Source organism: Vipera berus, assembly GCF_964194415.1.
Source record: "Vipera berus genome assembly, chromosome: 5".
Taxonomy (NCBI): Eukaryota; Metazoa; Chordata; class Lepidosauria; order Squamata; family Viperidae; genus Vipera; species Vipera berus.
Genome location: NC_138207.1, coordinates 47,163,749 through 47,184,423, shown reverse-complemented (window position 1 = coordinate 47,184,423; position 20,675 = coordinate 47,163,749). Strand labels below are relative to the sequence as shown.

Sequence of the window (20,675 nt, the reverse complement as noted above, 5' to 3'; positions counted from 1 at the left end):
TCTAACAAAACATAATGCATGGCCCCTCCCAAAGAACAAAAAATCCTCCTAAGTGAAGAGCAACCTTCCATGAGTATTTAAACATTATACTGCTTTTTCTTAAAAAAGCATTAAAGTTGGAATACAAAAATAGAGCCTCTTTTGTGTGTTTTTAAAAAACACAGAACAATTATAAACAACTAGATCAAGTTTTGTTCGCCCTCTTCTTCCAATCCCCTTTTACAGTCATCGTCATAGGGAAGTCTCTAGTTATTGTTCATCAACTGAGTCTCTACACAATGTCCTCCAGCAAAGGAAAGTGGTCCTAAGTGGTAGAAGGTGAGGCAGGTCAGGTTGATGGCTTTGGGCTGGAGTTTCGAGTCCTTTTGCTCCTTCGATTGAAAGGATAATTAAGAAATTCGAAGCGTCTATGAGGCTCTGTTGTTTGGTGGCCTTTGGGCAGCCGCTTCATGAAGTGCACCTCACGCTGATGCTGACGAGTCTTGGAGCCTTTGCGGGGACGCCCCTTCCGAGTGAAGGCCATGTACCATCCTTCGTATTTTGCATTTTGTAATGCTGTGTAGTTGTTCTCCAGCACAATCTCAGTGAAGACACAATCCTTGCCTTTGCCATTGCTCTGCAAGTGAAAAAGAATGAATAATTTGACATCTTTTGTCTTACCCATCTCGCCTGTCCTTAAAGCCTCTTTGGGCAGGTATCAGCCCCACACTTATGATAAGCCTCTTCCAATAAAACATTTTAGGTATCTCCTGTTTCCATTTATATCCAAGCTTCTATGCTCCATTATGCCAAGTAGCTTTACTGAAGCAAAGGCCAGAATGATTGTGATATGGTATAATTTCAGGACTAAAGAAAAAACTTTTCTCCATAAATTCAGAGTCCATTGTAAATAGCAGTGGCTGATACAGTAACTAAGTTTGTAGGAATTATATACTCATATATTCACTTTTATGATTACTTATTCCTTACTATCTTATTGACTATCCCTTTTTCCCTACAACTACAATGTTTTCTTTTATTATTATCCAAAGCTCCAATTTAAGTAGAAAGAGACATTTTTACTTACTGTTGCTCAATAAAATCACTGTGTATAATCAGAATAGCAACAGTTCTATAAGTAGTGAAAATATCTGTTTACACTTCAACCACCATGTGTGCAGGTAAATGCCATAAGAATTGGATGCCCTTAAAATCTGCAAAGCTCTATATCTGTGTACTACATGTCATTTTCAAACTTTTTCTCCTGCTTTGTACAAAAACAAGGATTGAAATTTAGAGTCTGTTAACAATAAGACTATTAATTTTAATGTTGGGTGTATTCAGTAGCACAAACACCGTAATTTTCATTTAGCTCTCTATTCAACAAACACATATTTCTAGAAGTGTAAAGTTAGAGAAACTGAAAGAGGCATTTGATATGACCTTGTCATGTCTATTTTTCCCCCATTTACTTCACTCTCTTACATATACATACATGTATAAATTATAGTTTGTATATATCTTTCCTTTCATTAAGTTTTAGTTAATAAAGCTGTGTCTAGATAGAGTGAATCTTTCCCTGCCTTAATACTTAGACTCTAACGTGATACAGAAGATGGCACCTCACAGAAGGTGCCAAGTATCCTTAGCACTTATTACAAACATGGCAGACTTGAGTTGCTGCTAATTAGTGTCACTTCATTTGAATGCAGCCTAACTCATTACAGATTTAAATAGGAGTGTTTGGAAACCAAACACTAACACTTTACACCAACTGGCAAATCCAGAGGGGGCCCCAAAGGAATCACTCTGATTGTGAATTTCTTGTCCTCTGCATATAATAAATTTTCTGCCCAAAAGAAAGCAGAAACATCTAGAGCTGGTATAATTACTATAGGGTTTAGATAAAATGTTCCCCTTAAAATGTCAAAGAATAATTGCCACTAAAACAATGCAGATTCATTCAGAAGACAGAATACACCACAGCATATCCATAGTAGATTGAGTGATGTTGTGTTGCCTGATCAGCAGAGGTAGTTGGGCTCCTAGATGGACATCTCAATACAAGATTGGTCAATTCTGCATTCCTCTGTTGCTGATCCTTTCTAACCATAAAGACATGGCACATGCAAAGCAAAAGTGAGGCAACCAAGTTGAAAAGTCAGTAAGAATCATCATGGAAACCATATATCTATTTATCTAAATCTGGGCTCATAATTTGAATGGAAAGTTGAAGGACTTTGGAAGCTTTGCTAAGATATCAAAGCATCTAGAAGTCTAACAATATCTTTTTTAAATAAAGGATCTCATATTCTAGTGTAGGACTGTTTCAATAGGAACATGACAAGCAATTTTATACCAGATATGATCCTAATCCTTCCAATACTGTCTTTGCTTATTGGTAATCTTAGCCACTTTTAGGCTAAAGCCTTATTTGGTTGACTAGAGATTAAACATGGGATCTTGTGTTTCCAAACACAAGGCACCACTGTTGAGCTACATCTCATCCCTACAAGGAATGGGAAATATTTTGGAATGTTTTACTAAGAGTAGCAGTGGAATCTATGGGGAAGGTCCTTTGCAGTGGAGATGGGAAGAAATGAATCTACATGGCAACAGTTAGGAATGCACTTCACTTTTATACTGCTGAGCCTTTTTCATCAGCTAATGTAATACAACTTTTGCAGCATTTTTCCTGATCTCCCTCAACTATATCATGTTACCCAAGCCTAGCTTGCAACCTACCTCAAGGTCTGTTCCAAGAACCTCAGATGTCTTCACCACAATTTTTTAATTAAAAAAATACATAGAACCAAAGACTGCTCTAAGAGAGAAAGAACATGAAAGAGAAAGGAAAACGCACAAAACCAAAGGCAACAACTTTATTTCATGTTGAGTGTGCAGATGCAGTATGTAAACATCTCTTGAGGTAGTCATTTCCCAAGGATGGTAATTGGGACCAGAAACTCTATCCTCAAACAGCATAGTCGTAAGTTAAAAGAATCACCTGACTGCACCATTTAGCATTGGCAGTTCCCGCAGGCCCACAATGGCCATTGTTAGGCAAGGATCTCACAGGACCACAACTTGCAAGTTCTTGCTAGCTTCACCATTGGCTTTCCTAATCAGAATCTCTCATTCAACTATTAACAGGTCTGACCCTGATTAGTTTTTTTAGATTGCATTTCCATTAAAAAAAATAATTAGCTACGACAATACTATTCTATGCTGTAGATTTCCTATACTACTTCCTGCTTTTGAGTAAGATATACATGTTAGGGATTACTTTGCAATGTTGCCATATGTCACAATTAGGGGAAAAATTGAAGAATTTACCAGAATTTTCATTTTTTCAATCAAAATTCAAAGAAAATGAAAGCAACTGGTTCAGTATTTCTTAATCCAAAAAATAATGGAGATTAGTAATTTTAGATATTTTATTCAACTGTTCAAAAGTTGAGAAGGTGCAACAGGAGATCTGTGATCAAAAAGTCCTCGGGAGGGTGGTGGAAGTGAAAGGGGGACAGGCAGATAGATCCCCAATGCCAGAGAAACAAATTTAAGTTCTTTCTTTATGTAATCTATCAGACTGAATTCTCCCACCTGCAACGTATCTGAATTAGGAAAGCAGAAACAGGAGAAAATATTAAACCACCCTAGAATATCTCTCCAGGACTGGATTAGAATCTTTATAGAGGCTGTATATGCAGTTAATTTCATCCACAGAAACCTTTTCCTAGTTTTCATGAGAAGAAAAAAAAATCTTGTTGTTGTTTTTTAATTTATTGCTACTTTGTTTTTATACCTAAGAGAGAAGTTTGTGGATTTTCTGCCTCAGGTGCCAACTAACCTGGCCAGGGTTCACCCCCCCTCCCCTCCCATGTTCTCTGGGGAAAGACTGCATTTGTTCTTCTACTTCAGGCAGTAAAATAGCTTGGTCTAGCCCCCAGGGCCCAGGCCTTCCTCAATCTTTTTTTGATGGCTGCATGGTCATGCCCAGTGTCGTCTTTAATCCCCAAGGATCAGGATGCTGATGTTGTGTCTAACTCCTCAGGATTTAATTGGAAGGAACTGGCCCTGCCATCAAGAGATTGAACTAACTGCCTCAGGCAGCCTAGTGTCTAAACCCTGAAGAAGAGATCTGGGTGTGCCACTCAGCTTGCCCCTAACTAGACTGCTGTCGACATCTTTTGTATATTCTCTTCTTAAATATATTTAAGTTATTTTGATTGTTCTGAACTTTTTAATTTAATGTTTTCATAACATTTTAAGGTCTATCTTCAAAAATACTTTTATGCTAATTGTATTTCTATGGAGCATTAGTGGAATAAACAGCATGCAAATACTTCGTATAAATATAGGAAAAGGGGAGAATTAAAAAGCATAATGCTTCATAATACTGTGATTTAAGGTGGCCTCAAACATAATAGCTTCCAGGGTGGGTAAAGGGGCTCTGAGGACAACTCCAAGTTTTTTATTAGTATATTCTGCAAATCAATATTTTTTATAGCACCACACATGATTTTCTTTTATAGAGAAAGATAAGCCACAGTGTTTGAGGTCTACTTACAACAGACCTTTGAGTGATAGAATTTTCATGGGCAATTTGTTTAAAAATTAGCAGAAGTGTCAAAAAGTGGAGCTTTAAATGTGTTGGCTCAAAAATATGTTTCACAAATCCAGTGATATTTCATTTGAATTTCTACAAGGCTCAAAGTCACAAACTTTGTCTAGAATACAAACAATGCATCGTCTAGAATACAAACAAGCCTGCATAGATGTAAGATTAAAATGGCTGATCTTTTAAAATGAATAGTCTGTGTCTGGAAAAAAAAATCCAGATTTTTTTTTTAATCCCATTTATATCCCGCCCTTCTCAGGGCGGCTTACAATCTAAAGCACAAATCAATGTGCTTAGCAATAGCCTTCATTCTATATATATGCCTGCTCAGTGGCGTAGCGTGGGGGGTGCAGGGGGGGCCGGCCGCACCGGCCGCAACATCTGGGGGGGCGCGCTCGCACTTGCAGCTCTCTGCCCCTGCCTGGCTCACTCACTCTCTCTCACTGCAGTGCTGGCTGTGCGAATCCGATCCGGGCCGCCGGGTCGCTGCCCACTGTGGAGGGGGTGTGTGCAAATTACTTGCCTTGCCCCGGGTGCTGACAACCCACGCTACGCCACTGTGCCTGCTTATTAGGGCTTTCGGGGCCCCCCAAGCGGCATTATTACAAAGTCAGCTTATTGCCCCCAATAATCTGGGTCCTATCATACTTGTGATAGATCTCATCACGCAATAAGAGGCTGCATGGTCATGCCCACCCATTTATATTTTACACTGCATCTAAAACTGATGTACACTTTTCTTAACTGTTTATGACCAGTAAAATCAATGACATGGTAACCAGAAGCAAAAGGGAAAACAAAATGCTAAACAATTATTGGGATTATAAAAATAAGTGTTTTGTGATTGATCACATCTGCCACGCTAACATTTTGTAAATAGTCAAGTTTATATCCCAATACCATTTAGTTACGAAATCCACTACATATTTTCATCTATCCAAATATTCCTCCAATACAAAAGTCACCTACCTAGTACTGATTTAGCCTCTTCTCTTTTCTCCACCTTCTAAAAATGTGTTTAACTGACTGCTTTAAATACTGGATTTTTGAGGTTAAGGACAAACTTGCTGCATGAAGATCTCCCAAAACAAATGAAAGTATGCAAATGAGCAAATTTCTAGCTTCAATCACATACCCTCCTGTTTGCATAAGGCTATTGTTCACTGCCACATCAAAGCCAATTTAGCCATATTCTTATAATCTTCCCAACAGTTTATTGTCCGTCTTCTTACCTTGCCAATCAGCTTTCCTTTTTTGTTCATGCAAATATAGAAGCCTGTTTCTGCTCCCTTGATTCTTACTCTGCTCCCAAAAGTATCAGTCTCCACAATGAGCTTAGCTGGAAAGAATAAGGCAACAGAAATCAAGTTATAAGATCAACATCCTATAGAAGTCTGACAGGAAAAAAAAGCCAAACAGAATGACATTTTTCTGTTGTAGCAAGACTTATAGTACAATGAAAAGTAATGATAATCCATGTAGTTGGGCATTCTATACAATCACAATAAAGCCAAAAGGGGCCTGGGACTGTGCTGTTCTTGTGATAAGGAATAAAACTCTGGAGTATGGCTACATGGGGCTGCCCTTGAGGACCACTCGGAGGCTCCAACTGGTACAGAATGCAGCCGCGAGAGTTGTGTTGGGAGTCTCCCGATACTCCCATGTTACACCTCTGCTCCGTGAGCTGCATTGGCTGCCAGTTGTCTTCTGGGTGAGATTCAAGGTACTGGTAATGGTGTTCAAGGCCCTACATGGCATGGGTCCAGAGTACCTTAGGGAGCACCTGCTGCCGGCATCAACTTCCCTCTGCCCTGTGCGTTCCCACAGAGAGGGCCTCCTCAGGGTGCCACCGATCAGAGAATGTCGTTTGGTGGCCCCCAGGGGGAGGTCCTTCTCTGTGGGCGCCCTGGATTTATGGAATCGGTTGCCGGTGGAGCTCCGGATGGCGCCCGACCTTCGCTCCTTCCGGCGCGATCTGAAGACGCATTTATTTGAACAAGCCGGCTTGGCCTGATGGGGGATGGGTTGGGTTTTTATTGTCATTTTTAATATATGTATTTACTGTTTTTTAGCTTGGGCATATGTTTAATTCTTTTTTTAACTTTTGTATTTTTTGTATTTTTATATGGTTGCCCTGTTCACCGCCCTGAGTCCTCCGGGAGAAGGGCGGTATATAAATAAAATTATTATTATTATTATTATTATTATTATTATTATTATTATTATTATTATTATTATTATTATTATTATTATTATTATTATTATTATATCATTTATTTTTTGATACACAGAGCAATGTGCCTGCTCCATCCACACCCAAATCTCATTTAAGAGTCTCCATTTGAAGCAAAGAAAAAAGTAATATGTTTTACAGGGAACCAAGAGCTGCATTGTACATTACTTTTTCCCTATGGTATGGGAGTCAATGGAACAATGACATCAATAGCACAAATATGTTTTTCCACTTGTCATTGAAAGACTGGCTAATTTTTTTTATCCATTAAGAATTATGTGATAATAATTTGGTTAATTTTTAAGGTCTCACAAGTTTATTCTTTGCATTGGCCCCTGTTGTCTATTCCCAACAACAATAACAAAAAATAATTTCAATATTGTAACCTACAGCCTTTTGTCTAAAGGTTAGAATAAAGAAAGCAAAAAATGTGATTTTTAAATTTCCTATATCTTCTTAAACTTAGAACTCCTAGAATTTAACTAATCAGATGAGGAAGCTGAGGTGGGGGGAGTAATCTATGAAAGTCAGTCTTTCACGACTGCTGAGCTGAAATACTCTTTACTCAACCTTCACTAGGCAAAAAAACCTACACCACCATGAAATTGCCTGTCCCCATAGCAGATCCCTATTCTGCATCAACTGTCTGTTTCAAGTTACTGCAGTCATCTGGCTACTTTCCAAGGTAACAGTAAAACAATCTTATAGATTTTATATACCCTGATACTGACCTCAGACAGTGTTGAAATAGAGAAAAAACTGCATGTTAATACGGTACATCTAAGAAGAGATTAAGCCTGTCTATCTCATGGTCAGGAGACAAGATGAAGGCAAAATCATGGGAACACAAAAAAGAAAATAAAATATTGCCAGCACATGCTTGTGCCATGATCAAGGCAAATGGTTAAAACCCTATGCACAAAACATGGAGAAATAAGAAAATCAGAAGTTAATACAAAATCTAGGTCAGCAATAAATACAAAAAAATGGTATCTTCTAAAGATAGCAATATGGTCTGTGCAACAAAGAGAATTTAGAATTTCTTCCTTAATTATCTTGCCTTCATTGCATTTCTGTTCTCTGTAGGCCATGAAGAACCAGAAGACAGTTTAAGACCCTTCTCCACCTTCTTCCCTCCTTGTATGGTTGCTGATTTTGCAGAGAAAAGCTGACCCTTTAATGCATTTCTTCTTTGTGAGAGTTGAGAGGGTATATTGATTTAATCTGTTTTTTAATGGGCATTGATTGACTTATGGAGCTGCTATGCAAATTACAGATCAATAGCTTGTCCTTTCTTCTTGCTTTTGCATAAACCCCAAGATCTGGAGCCAGCTGTCCTCCAAGAACTATCTTGGCAATCTAACTCTGCCATAATATTGTGTCTGAAAGAAATAAAGGATTCTATGTGGAACGTTTGTTTAGGGTTCAGGGTGCTCAAAATTTCTATGAAGAATTGGACTTCACGCTTGCCATTTCTGATCATAAAATGATGATATAACTCTAAACTGGATCCTACTCTTCTTTTTTCTGATAACACTTGAGCCATTGCGACAAAGCCTTTGCTGACAAAGGGCAAATTCTGAGACTTTGTAATACTATTCACACCAATGATTGGAATCCATCGTATCTTCTACCCAGTAAAACAACTCTTCTTCTGTGGTCCATATCTGATCCTTTCTCTTACTCTCCCCCGTTGTATTCTATCAAGGACCTGTTTTTAATATGAAATAGACAAACCATTGGGTCATGTTTTCAGAGATATGTCCTCATCTTAACAGAGAAACAGAATGACCAAGAGTGGGCAAAACAGCAGTAGGAACAAAAGTGACTTCCCATTACTTGCCTCTTGGGAACTTTCTCTTGGGAATCTGACAGGGAGCATCAGAAATCCTTCCCCTCTCCTTCTTTTCCCTTTTCAGAAGGCAGGTAACTAGCTGCTGCTGGGGGGGAGGGGAGGGGAGGGGGGGAGGATTTCTGACACTCCCTGAGATTGACTGGGAAACTGTCATAGAACATTGAAAATTAAGGTCACATGACCACAGCCGTAACCCACCAGTGCAGCAACAGCCAGTAGCACTGAGGCAGCCACAACTTTTTCAAATTTCATTCTCTTAAAGTCATGGGCCTCATAATTTGGATGCATTCTGTAAGTTAGTTTATTTGAGGTACCTTGCTTCAAAAATTGTTGCCTTACTATACACCATTTCATCCAGTAAAGGTCATGACAACAAACCATTTAGTAGTATATAGATATAAAAAGTTAGTAGTATATAGATATAAACGTAGTATATAGATATAAAAAGCTCAGCCAATCTCAATGTATACATGGTTGTACTTTGACAATGAAAGTTCATTCATTCATTCATTCATTCATACTCTGATACTTCCATCCTTCCCTAATATTTTCAGCGATAGCTCCTACAAATCTGTATTCCTAGCCATTATGAGTAAGGATTGGGATGAGTTGATTGAAGGTATTCATTCACATTTCAGTATGACCAAACCTCTACAGCAGGGGTCCCTAACCTGTGGGCCCCGGCCCGGTACCGGTCTGTGGCCTTTTGGCCAGTGGGCTCCAGGAATGGCTGGCGAGTGTGCACATGTGTGCTCACACCCTTCCCACTTGCGCTAGTGCCACCATACGGGTGCTAGTGGCCCCGTTTGCACATGTACAGGGTGCTAGGGCTGCCGCCAGCATCACACGGGCACTAGCGGCCTGTTTGCACACATGCACGGGCTCAGGTACTAGTGGACCATTTGCGCATGCACACGGGTTCTAGCTGCCCATTTGCACATGGGCACCAGTGCCACCACCAGTGCCACTGTGGGTGCATGTAACCCATTTTACACACAGGCATGTGTGCATGCATATGCGCGCGTACATTTCCGTTTGTCCCTTTCCCTCTGGACCGCCAACCTGGAAAGGTTGGGGAGCTCTGCTCTACAAGAGTTCAGGGGACATGAGATTGTGACAAACCAGTTTTGCTTATGCTAGAACATGCCATATTCATACTTAAAGCATAAGATGTATTAGGAATCAAAAAGATGTACCTCAGAACTACAATCAGGGACAACAGTGCTGAACAAGAGTTTCAGTCTAGGTAGCCTTCGACTATGTCTCTTGCCATAGCCATGATAACTCGAACTGAAGGAAGTTGCAATCCAAATATCTGGAGAGCATAAAGTTACTTATCTCTTATCAGTATCTAGAATGTTGCTTCAGTGAAACAACTTTTGTGCATCACCTTTGATCCTGAATTTGCACCCATTAATGCAAATCCTACTTCACTGAGGCTGGGCTAATCACACTAGGGCAAATATAAACACAAACATGCTCAGTCAACCAGGTGAGTGGTTTTATGGCACTTCAGCCTTTGCAGAAAAGTTATCTGAAAAGTCCTTTCAAAAGCAGTAATGCACTATTCACCTATAATGAATTTTAGGGAAAGAGAGGAATAGCATTGCAATGGAGATAAGCCACAATGCTTTCCACAATACTCCTTGTTGTCCCTCTCATCTTTTTGTTTTTTATCTTTTAGACTGGATGTCAAAGTTCTACTGTAAAAAAAAGAGAGAAGCATTCAGATTATCAAAGGCTGGTGGACTTGCAGAACAGCTGGAACTATACCAGCTCAGTGTAAAGTTTGAAGAGGCTCACTATTTTACTCCAAATACTACATTCAGCTAAGGTCTTCAATAAAAAAGAATATTACCATCAGTGGCACAAGAATAGAAGTACACATTAAGGGCAAACACATGCGCATAAGAGAAACTGCACAAATGGTTTAACCATGGTTTATTAATTCTGCTAATGATCTTTCTCTCACTTCCATCTTTTTAACTCATCATTTCTTTAATCAGTTTTCAATACAAGAATTAATTTTGTGTAAAGGAAAGAATAAAGCTATTAGAAGTGCACTGCAAAAATATAGTAGTCACTGAATGATTAAAAACAAAAAGAAACTCGGCTGCCATCATGTCAGCATCATCCACAGTTTTGCAGTTCTGGCAGCCATTGGGAAGAACCTATGAGTCCTGGAGGATTAACCTCTGCTTCTCCCCAATACTCTTGCATTTAGGTTGCTCTTCTTAACATCGGTTGAGTCATCCATAGCCATACTGTCTCACTCACCATCGTGATGCTTAGGGACAGTGGGAGGAACTATTCTTTTTTAGCCAATCATTATAATAGCCACATTTTCCAATCACAATTGTTCTGCTTGCAGAAGAAAAGGTCTTGCCCCAACTAGATACATTTGGACCACAGCTCCAGAATTCCCAACCAGTATAGGTAACTTCTAGGAATCTTGAGTGTCTAAGGAATGCTAGTTTGTGAGGGATAACTTGTTTTCCTAGCAACCATAAACTACCACATCAATTTGATTATCACATCAATTATCCTATCAATACTGAAGATTTGACATGCTTGCACTTGCTACAAAGGAAAAGATCCTGTTGCAACAAGAAAGAATGCATATTTGATACATAATCAAGGGAAGGCTCTTTTTTTAAAAGAAAACTGTGTCAGCCTAACAAAATGCCTTCTCCATAAGCAGCAAACATTTCTACATGAGTTAGTTAAAACTTTCAATCTCTTTTTAAAAATAATTTCTTCCCTGCCTTCTTGAACCCATGACATGCAACAAAGTGCAAACCATTTCCTTCTCTCTTTTCTTAGGAAGGAGAAAGAGGGAGAGATTACATGGGATAATCATTTTAGTGCCCAGGCTACTATGTCAATACTGAAACAATTTCTACAACTTCTATGTTTAGGAAAACTCAATACGTTTATCAAGTCTTCGGTTTTATTCTCTTTATTCATCTTGCAACTTGCAATGCAACAACTTTTTTTGGTTGTTATTTACTGCATCAGTTGCTCCAGATTCCCAAATTCTACCTACAAGGCCCACAATGTAACACTCAGAAACTACCCCTCTACAGGGCTACGTAAATAAACTAATGGAAGCCAAGAGGCTGCTATCATCAAGGCAAGGCTGGTACAATAACTTCAGAAGTATCCTGAATTAATGGAAGCTTGCTATTAACAAAAGCTGATTATAGCACTTTTGGGGATCTGTTATTTCACAGGTTTCTATAATTCATCCAAAATCTGCCCCATTTTTATGCCATGGAGATAGACAATATATGACTTACATGTAGCTCCTTTTTATTGAACTCTTGGACTCTCCCCCCCCCAGTTCCAATGCCAATGTTCATTTGAGAAATGCCACATAGCAGGCCAAGTAAACTGACTGGTTTATCAAGTCCAACTTGATGAGATAATGTTTTTTTTTTAATGTTTTACTTCAAAAAGTACAGGCTCTCCAAAATGAGATGAATTCCATTCTCCTCTGGCACAATCCATGCATTGTCATTATAGCCATATCCTGTGACTCTCAATAGCCAAAGTGAAAAAGTGACTCCAGTCACAAAGCAGAACATGTATTTTATTTTATTTTATTTTTATTTTAATCCCATTTATATCCCGCCCTTCTCCGAAGACTCAGGGCGGCTTACAATTTAAGCACAAACCAATGTGCTTAGCAATAGCCTTCATTCTATGTATATGCCTGCTTATTAGGGCTTTCACCTTATCACAAAGTCAGCTCATTGCCCCCAACAATCTGGGTCCTCATTTTACCTACCTCAGAAGGATGGAAGGCTGAGTCAACCTTGAGCCTGGTGGGATGCGAACCTGCACTAATTGCAGGCAGCTGGTGTTACTTAAGGAGGCATTAGCCCACTGCTCCACCAAGGCTAGATAGAGCAAAGCTTGTAGGGCAGGACTGAACTTTCTCCAGATCCCCATTAGGAACTTGCAACACCTTCTAGAGACATCCAACTATTGTGAAGTCACTAAAGAGATAATGAGGTGGCTGGGTGATGCTAGATGATGCTTCAAGTTACCAGTGTGAAAATATTTTAAATATAGGCATGTCTCTTTTTGAGACGATAATCCTTTTCTTAGAATGACAGTGGCTACTATAAGGTCTCTTATTACTTTGTGAAAGGAGCAGTTTTTAAATAATCAATGATTTCCTCCAAACTCTTCCAAATACCACTATTAAAATCTTAAACAGTCTTTTCACCACTGGGATGGGGAACAAAACTGATCAGGTAGGGAATTCTTTTAAGGTTCCAAACAACCTATGGTCCTGATGGTCTAACCTTTCCCTATCCAAGTGATCTATATGCTTTCCTGCAGAAACAAGTTTGTTCTATAATAAAAATAGATTATTCTACTCTTGGTCTAATTAAAGCATTGCCACAATTGCTGATGGGTTAGATCAAGTCTGTGTAGAACAGAGATGTCAAACACAAGGCCCGGGGGCCGGATCCAGCCCGTGAAGTGGTTTCATGTGGCCCGCGAAGCCATCCTGGAAACAGTGAGGGAACGGCCCACACTGCCTTGGCCCTGGCCCAGAGACCCTCCTTCTGCCAGAGACCCTCAGATCTGTCCCACTCCTGCCCAGGCCCCCATAGGCACCCTTGATGCGAACGATGTAGAGCTGGCCACGCCCACCCAGTAGGCCATACGCACTCTAGCCATGCCCACCCAGTAGGCCACGCCCACCCAGGCCACACCCACCCAGCCCCCTGAGGGCAACCGCAATGCTGACGCGGCCCTCAGTGAAATTGAGTTTGACACCCTTGGTCTAGATTAGAACAAGTCTAATAATGTAATATTTAATAATGCAGAAACAGCAAACTTGAAATTTCTCAACATTTTTCCTTTAGAAGAGTTTTCTGTTTTTCTACTTCATTGCCCAGATCCTTGAGAACTTCTTTCAAAATAAGTTGTATTTTTTGAAGTAATATTCTTATTGGAAATGGACACTACTAGTAGAAACATGCAGAGCATTTTCTGCATGGCACCAATTCAGCCACTGAGATGGACAGCCAGTTTTTCCATAAACCTAGTGAATCCTTTTTGAAGCCAATCTAACCTGATGTCATCACCCTCACTCTCATCATCTCTTTCTGCCTCTCATAACTCTTTCTGTTTGAAACTGCGTAAGACCAGTTCTTTTCCCTGGGTGAATGTTGAACTGTATATGGATTACAATACTGTGGCCTTCTCCAAACTGGCTTTGGACTTCACCGACTGCAATCCCCAAATTGCTAAATTCCAGCATCACACCACTTCTTCTTCTAACTTATTATGATCCCTTTAACTCTATTGCTTTTTTGTCTATAAAATATTAACATCTGTAACCTCCTCCTTGCCCAAGGACAATTGGACCCCCGACTCCTTTTCATTGAGCTGCATAGACAAGGTTCCCTTATTTATCTGTCTTTGGGGGACACAAGTAAGGGAGGTCGATCAAGAGAGCAGTTAACATTTAAAGAGCATCAGTTTTCATGCTCTTCCTCTGCTGACTGGTGGAAAGGCATAGAAAAGCAGCCCCAAACACAGGCAGAACGCCACATGCTTTTTCCCTCTTCTACCTTTTCAAAGGCCTTTTTCTGATTTATTGCCTGTTGGTCAGTCAGCTTTACCACACGAGCCTCTTCAGGGACTCACCCTCTAACGCTGAATTGCTGCTGCCTTGACAGACTCAACTGGTTTGAAATTGCTTTGGCACAGAGATACAGACTGAAAGCAGAGAAGAAATTGTCAGAGAGAAAAACAATAACCTGCCTGCAAGAAGACAAACTAGCAAAATACCCATTCCAATCCTAAAATAATAAGACATGCACAAGTTATTATTATATTATTCATTATTACTTCTGCAAAATTCCCTAAAAGACACAACTGAAAGCAAATGCGACAATGATCATTCATTTCTAACACTACTTCCTCTCATAGTGATTCAAAGTCAGATTACAGATTGCTATATAAGACAGAAGTACACCAAGCTTTAAGATCCATAGACTTCGCTCCTAATTAGAAAACTGAGTCAGATATTGACAGTCAAGACAGATAACCAAGAAAAATGGACCTGACCTTAAATCAGCTATTAAAATGTCACAACAGAGAAAATGGCCATTGGTGGAAATAAATCACTTTTTTGAGAGAAAGAAAGAAAGAAAGAAAGAAAGAAAGAAAGAAAGAAAGAAAGAAAGAAAGAAAGAAAGAAAGAAAGAAAGAAAGAAAGAAAAACAATAATTAAAAAGCAAAGCAAAACAACTTGAAGTATAACATAAGACCTGAAGGGTGTGAAAAGTTGATTTTGTTAGTGATGGGGTGAAAGCGTAACAGTTCCAACTGTATTCTTTCCCTTCAGTGACAGATTTATCCCAGTAAAAATTATGTTTCATGCTCAAACTTTGAAAGGAAAGTGGCTACGTAGATGCAGAAAAAATGCAGTGAGGCACACTTGATCCCCTAACTGGATGTGAAGAGGAGAAAGTATTCAGGAAATGTTTAAAAAGGTGAAAGTAAGAAGACTTTTAATAGCTCTTCCAGACATGGGGGTCTCTCCAGAGATTCATATAGAACAATCCTGAACCTCTATTTTAACATTTACAGCCTTGCAATTCTCCTAAAACCTTACATCTGAAAAACTGCTTGTGTTCTCTCTATTTTCAGATCGCTGCTGAGTTTGCTTCTTATGCTTCAAATGCTTAACCGTTTTTAATAGAAATATTTTCTTTTGCAAATCATTCATTCCTGTGTGTTGTAATGCTGTTATTTAAACATGAAGTAACTTTTTAGAGAATGATATATTTAAGGAAGGGATGCACATATTTTCCCTTTATTTAGAATGAAATTATATTGTATATTTCAGTTATGACTTGAAAGCTAAGATGCATACTGTATACACATGCAGACTCTTCCCTCACTATCAGTGCCTGCTAGAAATGTTAATAAAACCTTCAGCCAGCTTAAATATAAGCAAGCCTGCATGATTTTCAGATAATAGTTTGATGTGAGAAGGGTTAATGTGGCAAATGTGAGAAGTCAATAATTCTGGTCATGATACATAAATTGTAGCTATATGGAGATTCAATACTAGGATGTGCATTATTGACCACAAATTGAAGACAATGCAATTAAGGAGCATCTCATTTAATATTATACAGTGTTTCATAACCATAATTAAAGTTAGAAAGGAGAACATGGACTTACGGTTTGTTGCGGTGTATTTTTGATGAACTGAATATAAACTGGTTATTTGTAAAACTTAAGTCTCACTTAAGAAAATTACAGCCAGTCTTCTATTCTCACATCTTTTTCTCTTTGGGAAGGACATTTTGTGCATCCTAAAAGCTTATTTTTCCCAGAGAAGCCTTCCTTAGCTGAAGGCAAGTTTTGCCTGTGATTCTAGAAAACCTGGGGTTAACATCCCAACGTGCTTCCTGTTTCCCTATTTCCGCTGCACTGTTAGGCTGGAACATACTGCAAGAAGATGCCTATTCTCCCACAGTCCTGTGATTTTAATTCTTAAAATCTGCGACTCATCCCACCATTTCCGTGATCAGTGATCGGGTGTAAAATCCAGCCCAATCTCCTCCACAGAAGCTCTGACTCAATCCGCAAAGGGGAAAGCATTATACTGTTATTACAAATATTGATCCCCACATTCTTCCATCAGAAGCTTTCTGCATTCCAAATGCTTGTAATGATTTCTGGCAAACAAAGGGGACGGAAATCATCAATTACTGGGCTGCATGCATTGCCCTCCCCACCCCCACTCTCCCAGTGCTCCTGCCCACACATGCAGACTTACCATGAGCATCCCCATCTTCCGCCATAGCATTGATTTTCTTGTTGTCCAGGATTTGAACATGCTTCCCGCTGGTTCGACTGTATAGCTGATAGGTCCGGACGAGTCTCCGGCTTAGTTGGTCGGTCACCAGGCTCTGCTCCCTCACATGCTGTGTAAAATTAGGTGGGGACTGAACAGTTACCTTTAGGAAATTAAAAAATATACAACACACCATTATAATCTCTACTCCTCTGGGAAAGGCTATCTTGGTGTGCTCCTGGTGTATCTGGTGAGGGCACCAAGTTGGTGCAGTGTAGAGTCGAGACTCTTATGTGTTGATATAGTAAAGACCAGGATTCTAGCAGTGACTGAAAAGTTACTGGGCTGCCCAGGAGTTTTTCACTGGAAAACAGGCATGCGAGGCAGGAAATAAAGACAAGCTTGGACCAGAACCGAGTAATAACATGGCTCTCCTTTGGTTTCAGAGAGGTGTGTCTAGACTTATGCAGATTTAAACTAGGTTCTCAATCCTGTTTGTGACATTTTAAATCAAGGAAGACTCAACAAGGCAAACAAAAATAAAAATGAATGTGCCCCATCATTGATAACCATATCATGCAAGGCACATTAAAATCTTAACTGGCTTAAATACAGTCATGTGGAATAATACAAAGCGTCCTATTTGCCTGGCAAACAGTCTTTCAATTCCTGGATTTGTTTCTACTGCTTTGGTATTGGCTTTCCAGCTATTTCAATTGGTCCATCTGAGAGTTTTGTCCTGCAAGGCTCAGAGTGGCTCTGTGCCCTGGACCAGAGTGATCGGTAGATGGGGGTGGGGATGAGGATAGCTATATTTTATCCCTTTAAACAGGAATTGGTTGTGTCAGCAGCCCAGGCAGTTCAGAATTGTCTCTCACTAATATTTATGAGGCCCTTCCATACAGAGAGGCTTGCCGTGCTTTTCCCACCCACCCACCCACCCACCCACCCGCATTCAAAGTTATCGTGAGCTGAAGGTTCAGCAACGGTAGGGCGATCTGAGCTCCAGCCGCAGTGGCTGTGCGGCGGGGGGGGGGGACCGTGTCTGTTTCCCCTCCTCTCTCAAGCTGCTCTTCTTCCACCCCCAACGAGTTTCCAGTTCCTCTTTTAAGTCTGAAGGGTTTTGTTCCTCTTTTAAGTCTGAAGGGTTTTAGTTTGCCCCTGACATTTATAAAGACGTATTCTGAGCAAATGTTGAGGAGATTTGTTCCTTTCAACTTCATGGGGTGGCAGTGCATGAAAAAAAGCTTCCCTCCTCACTGCCTCCCCACCCCCCACCCCGCCCATCTTCAGCCCCATATCAGCTACTGAAGTTGTCCAAAAGTTACAGGGAAGCAACTCCTTCCTGAAAGATGGACTTTATAGAAGTCTTCCCTTGATGGTGTATCACTCTTATCCTTTGTGTGTGTGGTGTGTGCATGCATGCGCACATGCACACACACACACACACACACACACACACAGGGATGCATGGGCTTCCTATTGGCATTTCTTTCCATAACATCTCTGGATTGTTCTGCCTGCTGTAATGAGTAGACCATGTGGCCAACCATAATACTCTTTGATTTCCATCTCATATCCCCAAATATTACAACACTGTTAGCCTACACTCCTTTTATATTCGGGTCCACCAAATTCAATTTGTTTACTCAGCTTTATAGAATTAAGGGATCATTCCAAATTTAATTCAGAATCCTACACCTGTTCTCTTGCAGGGGGAATGTTTCTGCAAGCATTTGGCCTTAACTCTCTGGATTTGCAATCAATACTACACCAAAAGGGTTATAAATTCCACAGTATCAGACTGTGTTGCTCCATATGTTAATGAGGTTTCTAATTTCTAGGAAGCAAGAGCATTAGTAAGGTCTTTCCTAAAATTAAGGTATATTTCTTAAGTATAATTTTTAAACATCATAATAATGGAAGGAATGTGCTTTTATTTTATTCTGGAAATTGGATGGAAAAACAGTTTACTAAGATTTAAATAGATCATCACCAATTTCCCATCGGGATTCTTCAACACCGCAATTGGGGAGCTCAGCATATATCACTTCTTACTTTAATTCAATGCTCTTTCCCACTTTTTGCATTTTATTCTCTACTCCCCGCACTGGGTTATATAGTCTGTTAATCATAGGGAATTCCTTTTATTACATCACTTTAAAAAAGTGGGGGCGGGGGAAGTAAAGAGAAAAAAAATCTTGGCTCTATCCGAATAATAAAAACCATCGCAGCTATTTAGAAAGGATTAAAACAATTCCTTACCTGTGCCTGCAAGCAGAAAGCAAACAAGTGCAGTAGCCTAGAATAATGGAAAGGGGGGAGTGGAGGGGAAAACAAAGTAGACGGTGAGATGAATTTTGCCATTGAAATGGAGCAGAAATAAAGATGGAAAATCGAGGAGGCTATTTCGGGGAAGGGAAGGGAAAATCGAAATCGGTCCCTAAAGAGCGGCCAGACTCAATACTTACAAATAGCTGAATATGGAAGAGAAGAGGTTCATCCTGCGAGATTTTTACGCGGGGACTCGATTGGCTCGAGGCGCAGAAGCGGGCTCCGCGGGCCCGAGTTTTCTTGGTTTTCTTCGGCTTCTGCGAACCGGCGGGAGTCCGGAGCAGGGGTCGGCGGGGGAGGCTCTGGCTTTTTCTCCGCGGGCGTCGTTTTTCCTTCGCCGGCGGGCGGTGCTCGGCCCGCGGGGCGGCTCAACCTCCTGGTCAGGCCGAGGGACTCCCTGGGCGCTCCCAGCCCATCCCTCGAGAGCGTCCCGCAGCCGAGCGGCACCGAATCGCCCGGACCTTCGCCCTGCCGGCTCGGCGCGCCCGAGGCTGCGGCGGTGGCTGTCAGAAGATCCTGGGGCCGAGCGGGGAGGGCAGGCTCCGCTGACAGCTCCGCGCCAGGAGCAGGGGAAGCCCGGCGTTTCGAGGCTGGCGGCTGCGGAGCTCGGAACGGGAGGCAGGCGGCTCGGCCGGGTGGGTGTGCGCTTCACTCTCGGAGCGCCCGAGGGGCAGTACGCACCAGCCCGGCCCTGGTCCCTCCTCTTGTGCACTGCTCGCCAATGTGCCAGCCCCTTCTCATCTGTCCGGGGATGTCCCTAGACCCGCGTCCTACCCACCTTCCCCCCCCCCATCATAGACCGTCCCCCATCCACCCCTCGACGGGACCAGCCAGCAGCGCTTGAAAGCACCCCGCTGGCCAAGATGCGCTGGCTTCCAGGGACTCTCCCTCCCTCCCTCCCTCCCTCCCCCCACCCACCCCACCCCAACTTCGCTCACCCCGCAGCTTGGCCGAAGGGGAGGCTGCTTGCAAACGCCTCGCCTGTTTCCGGGGTGTGCGGTTATTGCCCTGGTGCAGAAAGAGGCCACGGACACGCTACGAGGTTCCCCTACTTTGCCCACGACCAGCCTTCCTGCCTATCGGTGTAACACTTGCAGACGTGATGAAAAGGCACGGAAACAATTTGAGGGCTAAGGCCTTTCCCCAAGTATGTGGAGAAGCTGCTGGGATTTCCTGCTGAAAGTACTGCGCGCACCACAGGTCGGGTGAATCTCGAGCGCTCCTTTCTGCCCAAAAGTTTGCACGCACGTGTAATGCCTGACAAGTGTGACCGAGCTTCTGCTTTGCCTGACCGGTTGGAGAAGTGGGCAATAATCCAGCGGCTCGGGACAGGAGATGAGCAAAGAGGGAACCGGGCCATACAGAAATCCCCGTGAAACTACCGGGCAGCGGTCACCTGAGCGGGTAGGGAATGCCCGCTTTCCTCCGGGGTTTCGGGATTGCGACTCGGGGGAAGGGGAAGGGAAGGAATGCCAAAGCAAAAACTCGGATTCTTCTGATTTTCCAAAGAGCACAGAGGATTTAGCATTCCCTCCATTTACATCCAACGCCGGCAGAGACATTCCTCAAAGCAGCAGGCTCCCTTTAGCGTTAAAACGTACATATAAAGCCGGGTAGCTAAGATATATGAACATGCATGCCCACGCATTACGTACCTGATTAACCAGTGCTGCTCTGATAACAGTTGGCATGTGTGGAGCAATATCAAATACCCACAAACACTAGTAATGGTTCTCTCTCTCTCTCTCTCTCTCTCTCTCTCTCTCTCTCTCTCTCTCTCTCTCTCTCTCTCTCTCTCTCTCTCTCTCTCTCTCTC

At 41.5% G+C, this 20,675-nt stretch overlaps 1 protein-coding gene across 1 annotated transcript; it reads right to left on the bottom strand.

Moving 5' to 3' along the window:
* Positions 1–328: 328 nt before the first annotated feature.
* On the bottom strand, positions 329–19,028 carry FGF8 (fibroblast growth factor 8; the record flags this gene model as incomplete). Its single annotated transcript, XM_081328562.1, has 5 exons — positions 329–616; positions 5,833–5,939; positions 16,508–16,688; positions 18,791–18,827; positions 18,997–19,028. 5 exons carry the CDS (start codon positions 19,026–19,028, stop codon positions 329–331), a joined length of 645 nt encoding a protein of 214 aa, XP_081184688.1.
* Positions 19,029–20,675: the final 1,647 nt, after the last annotated feature.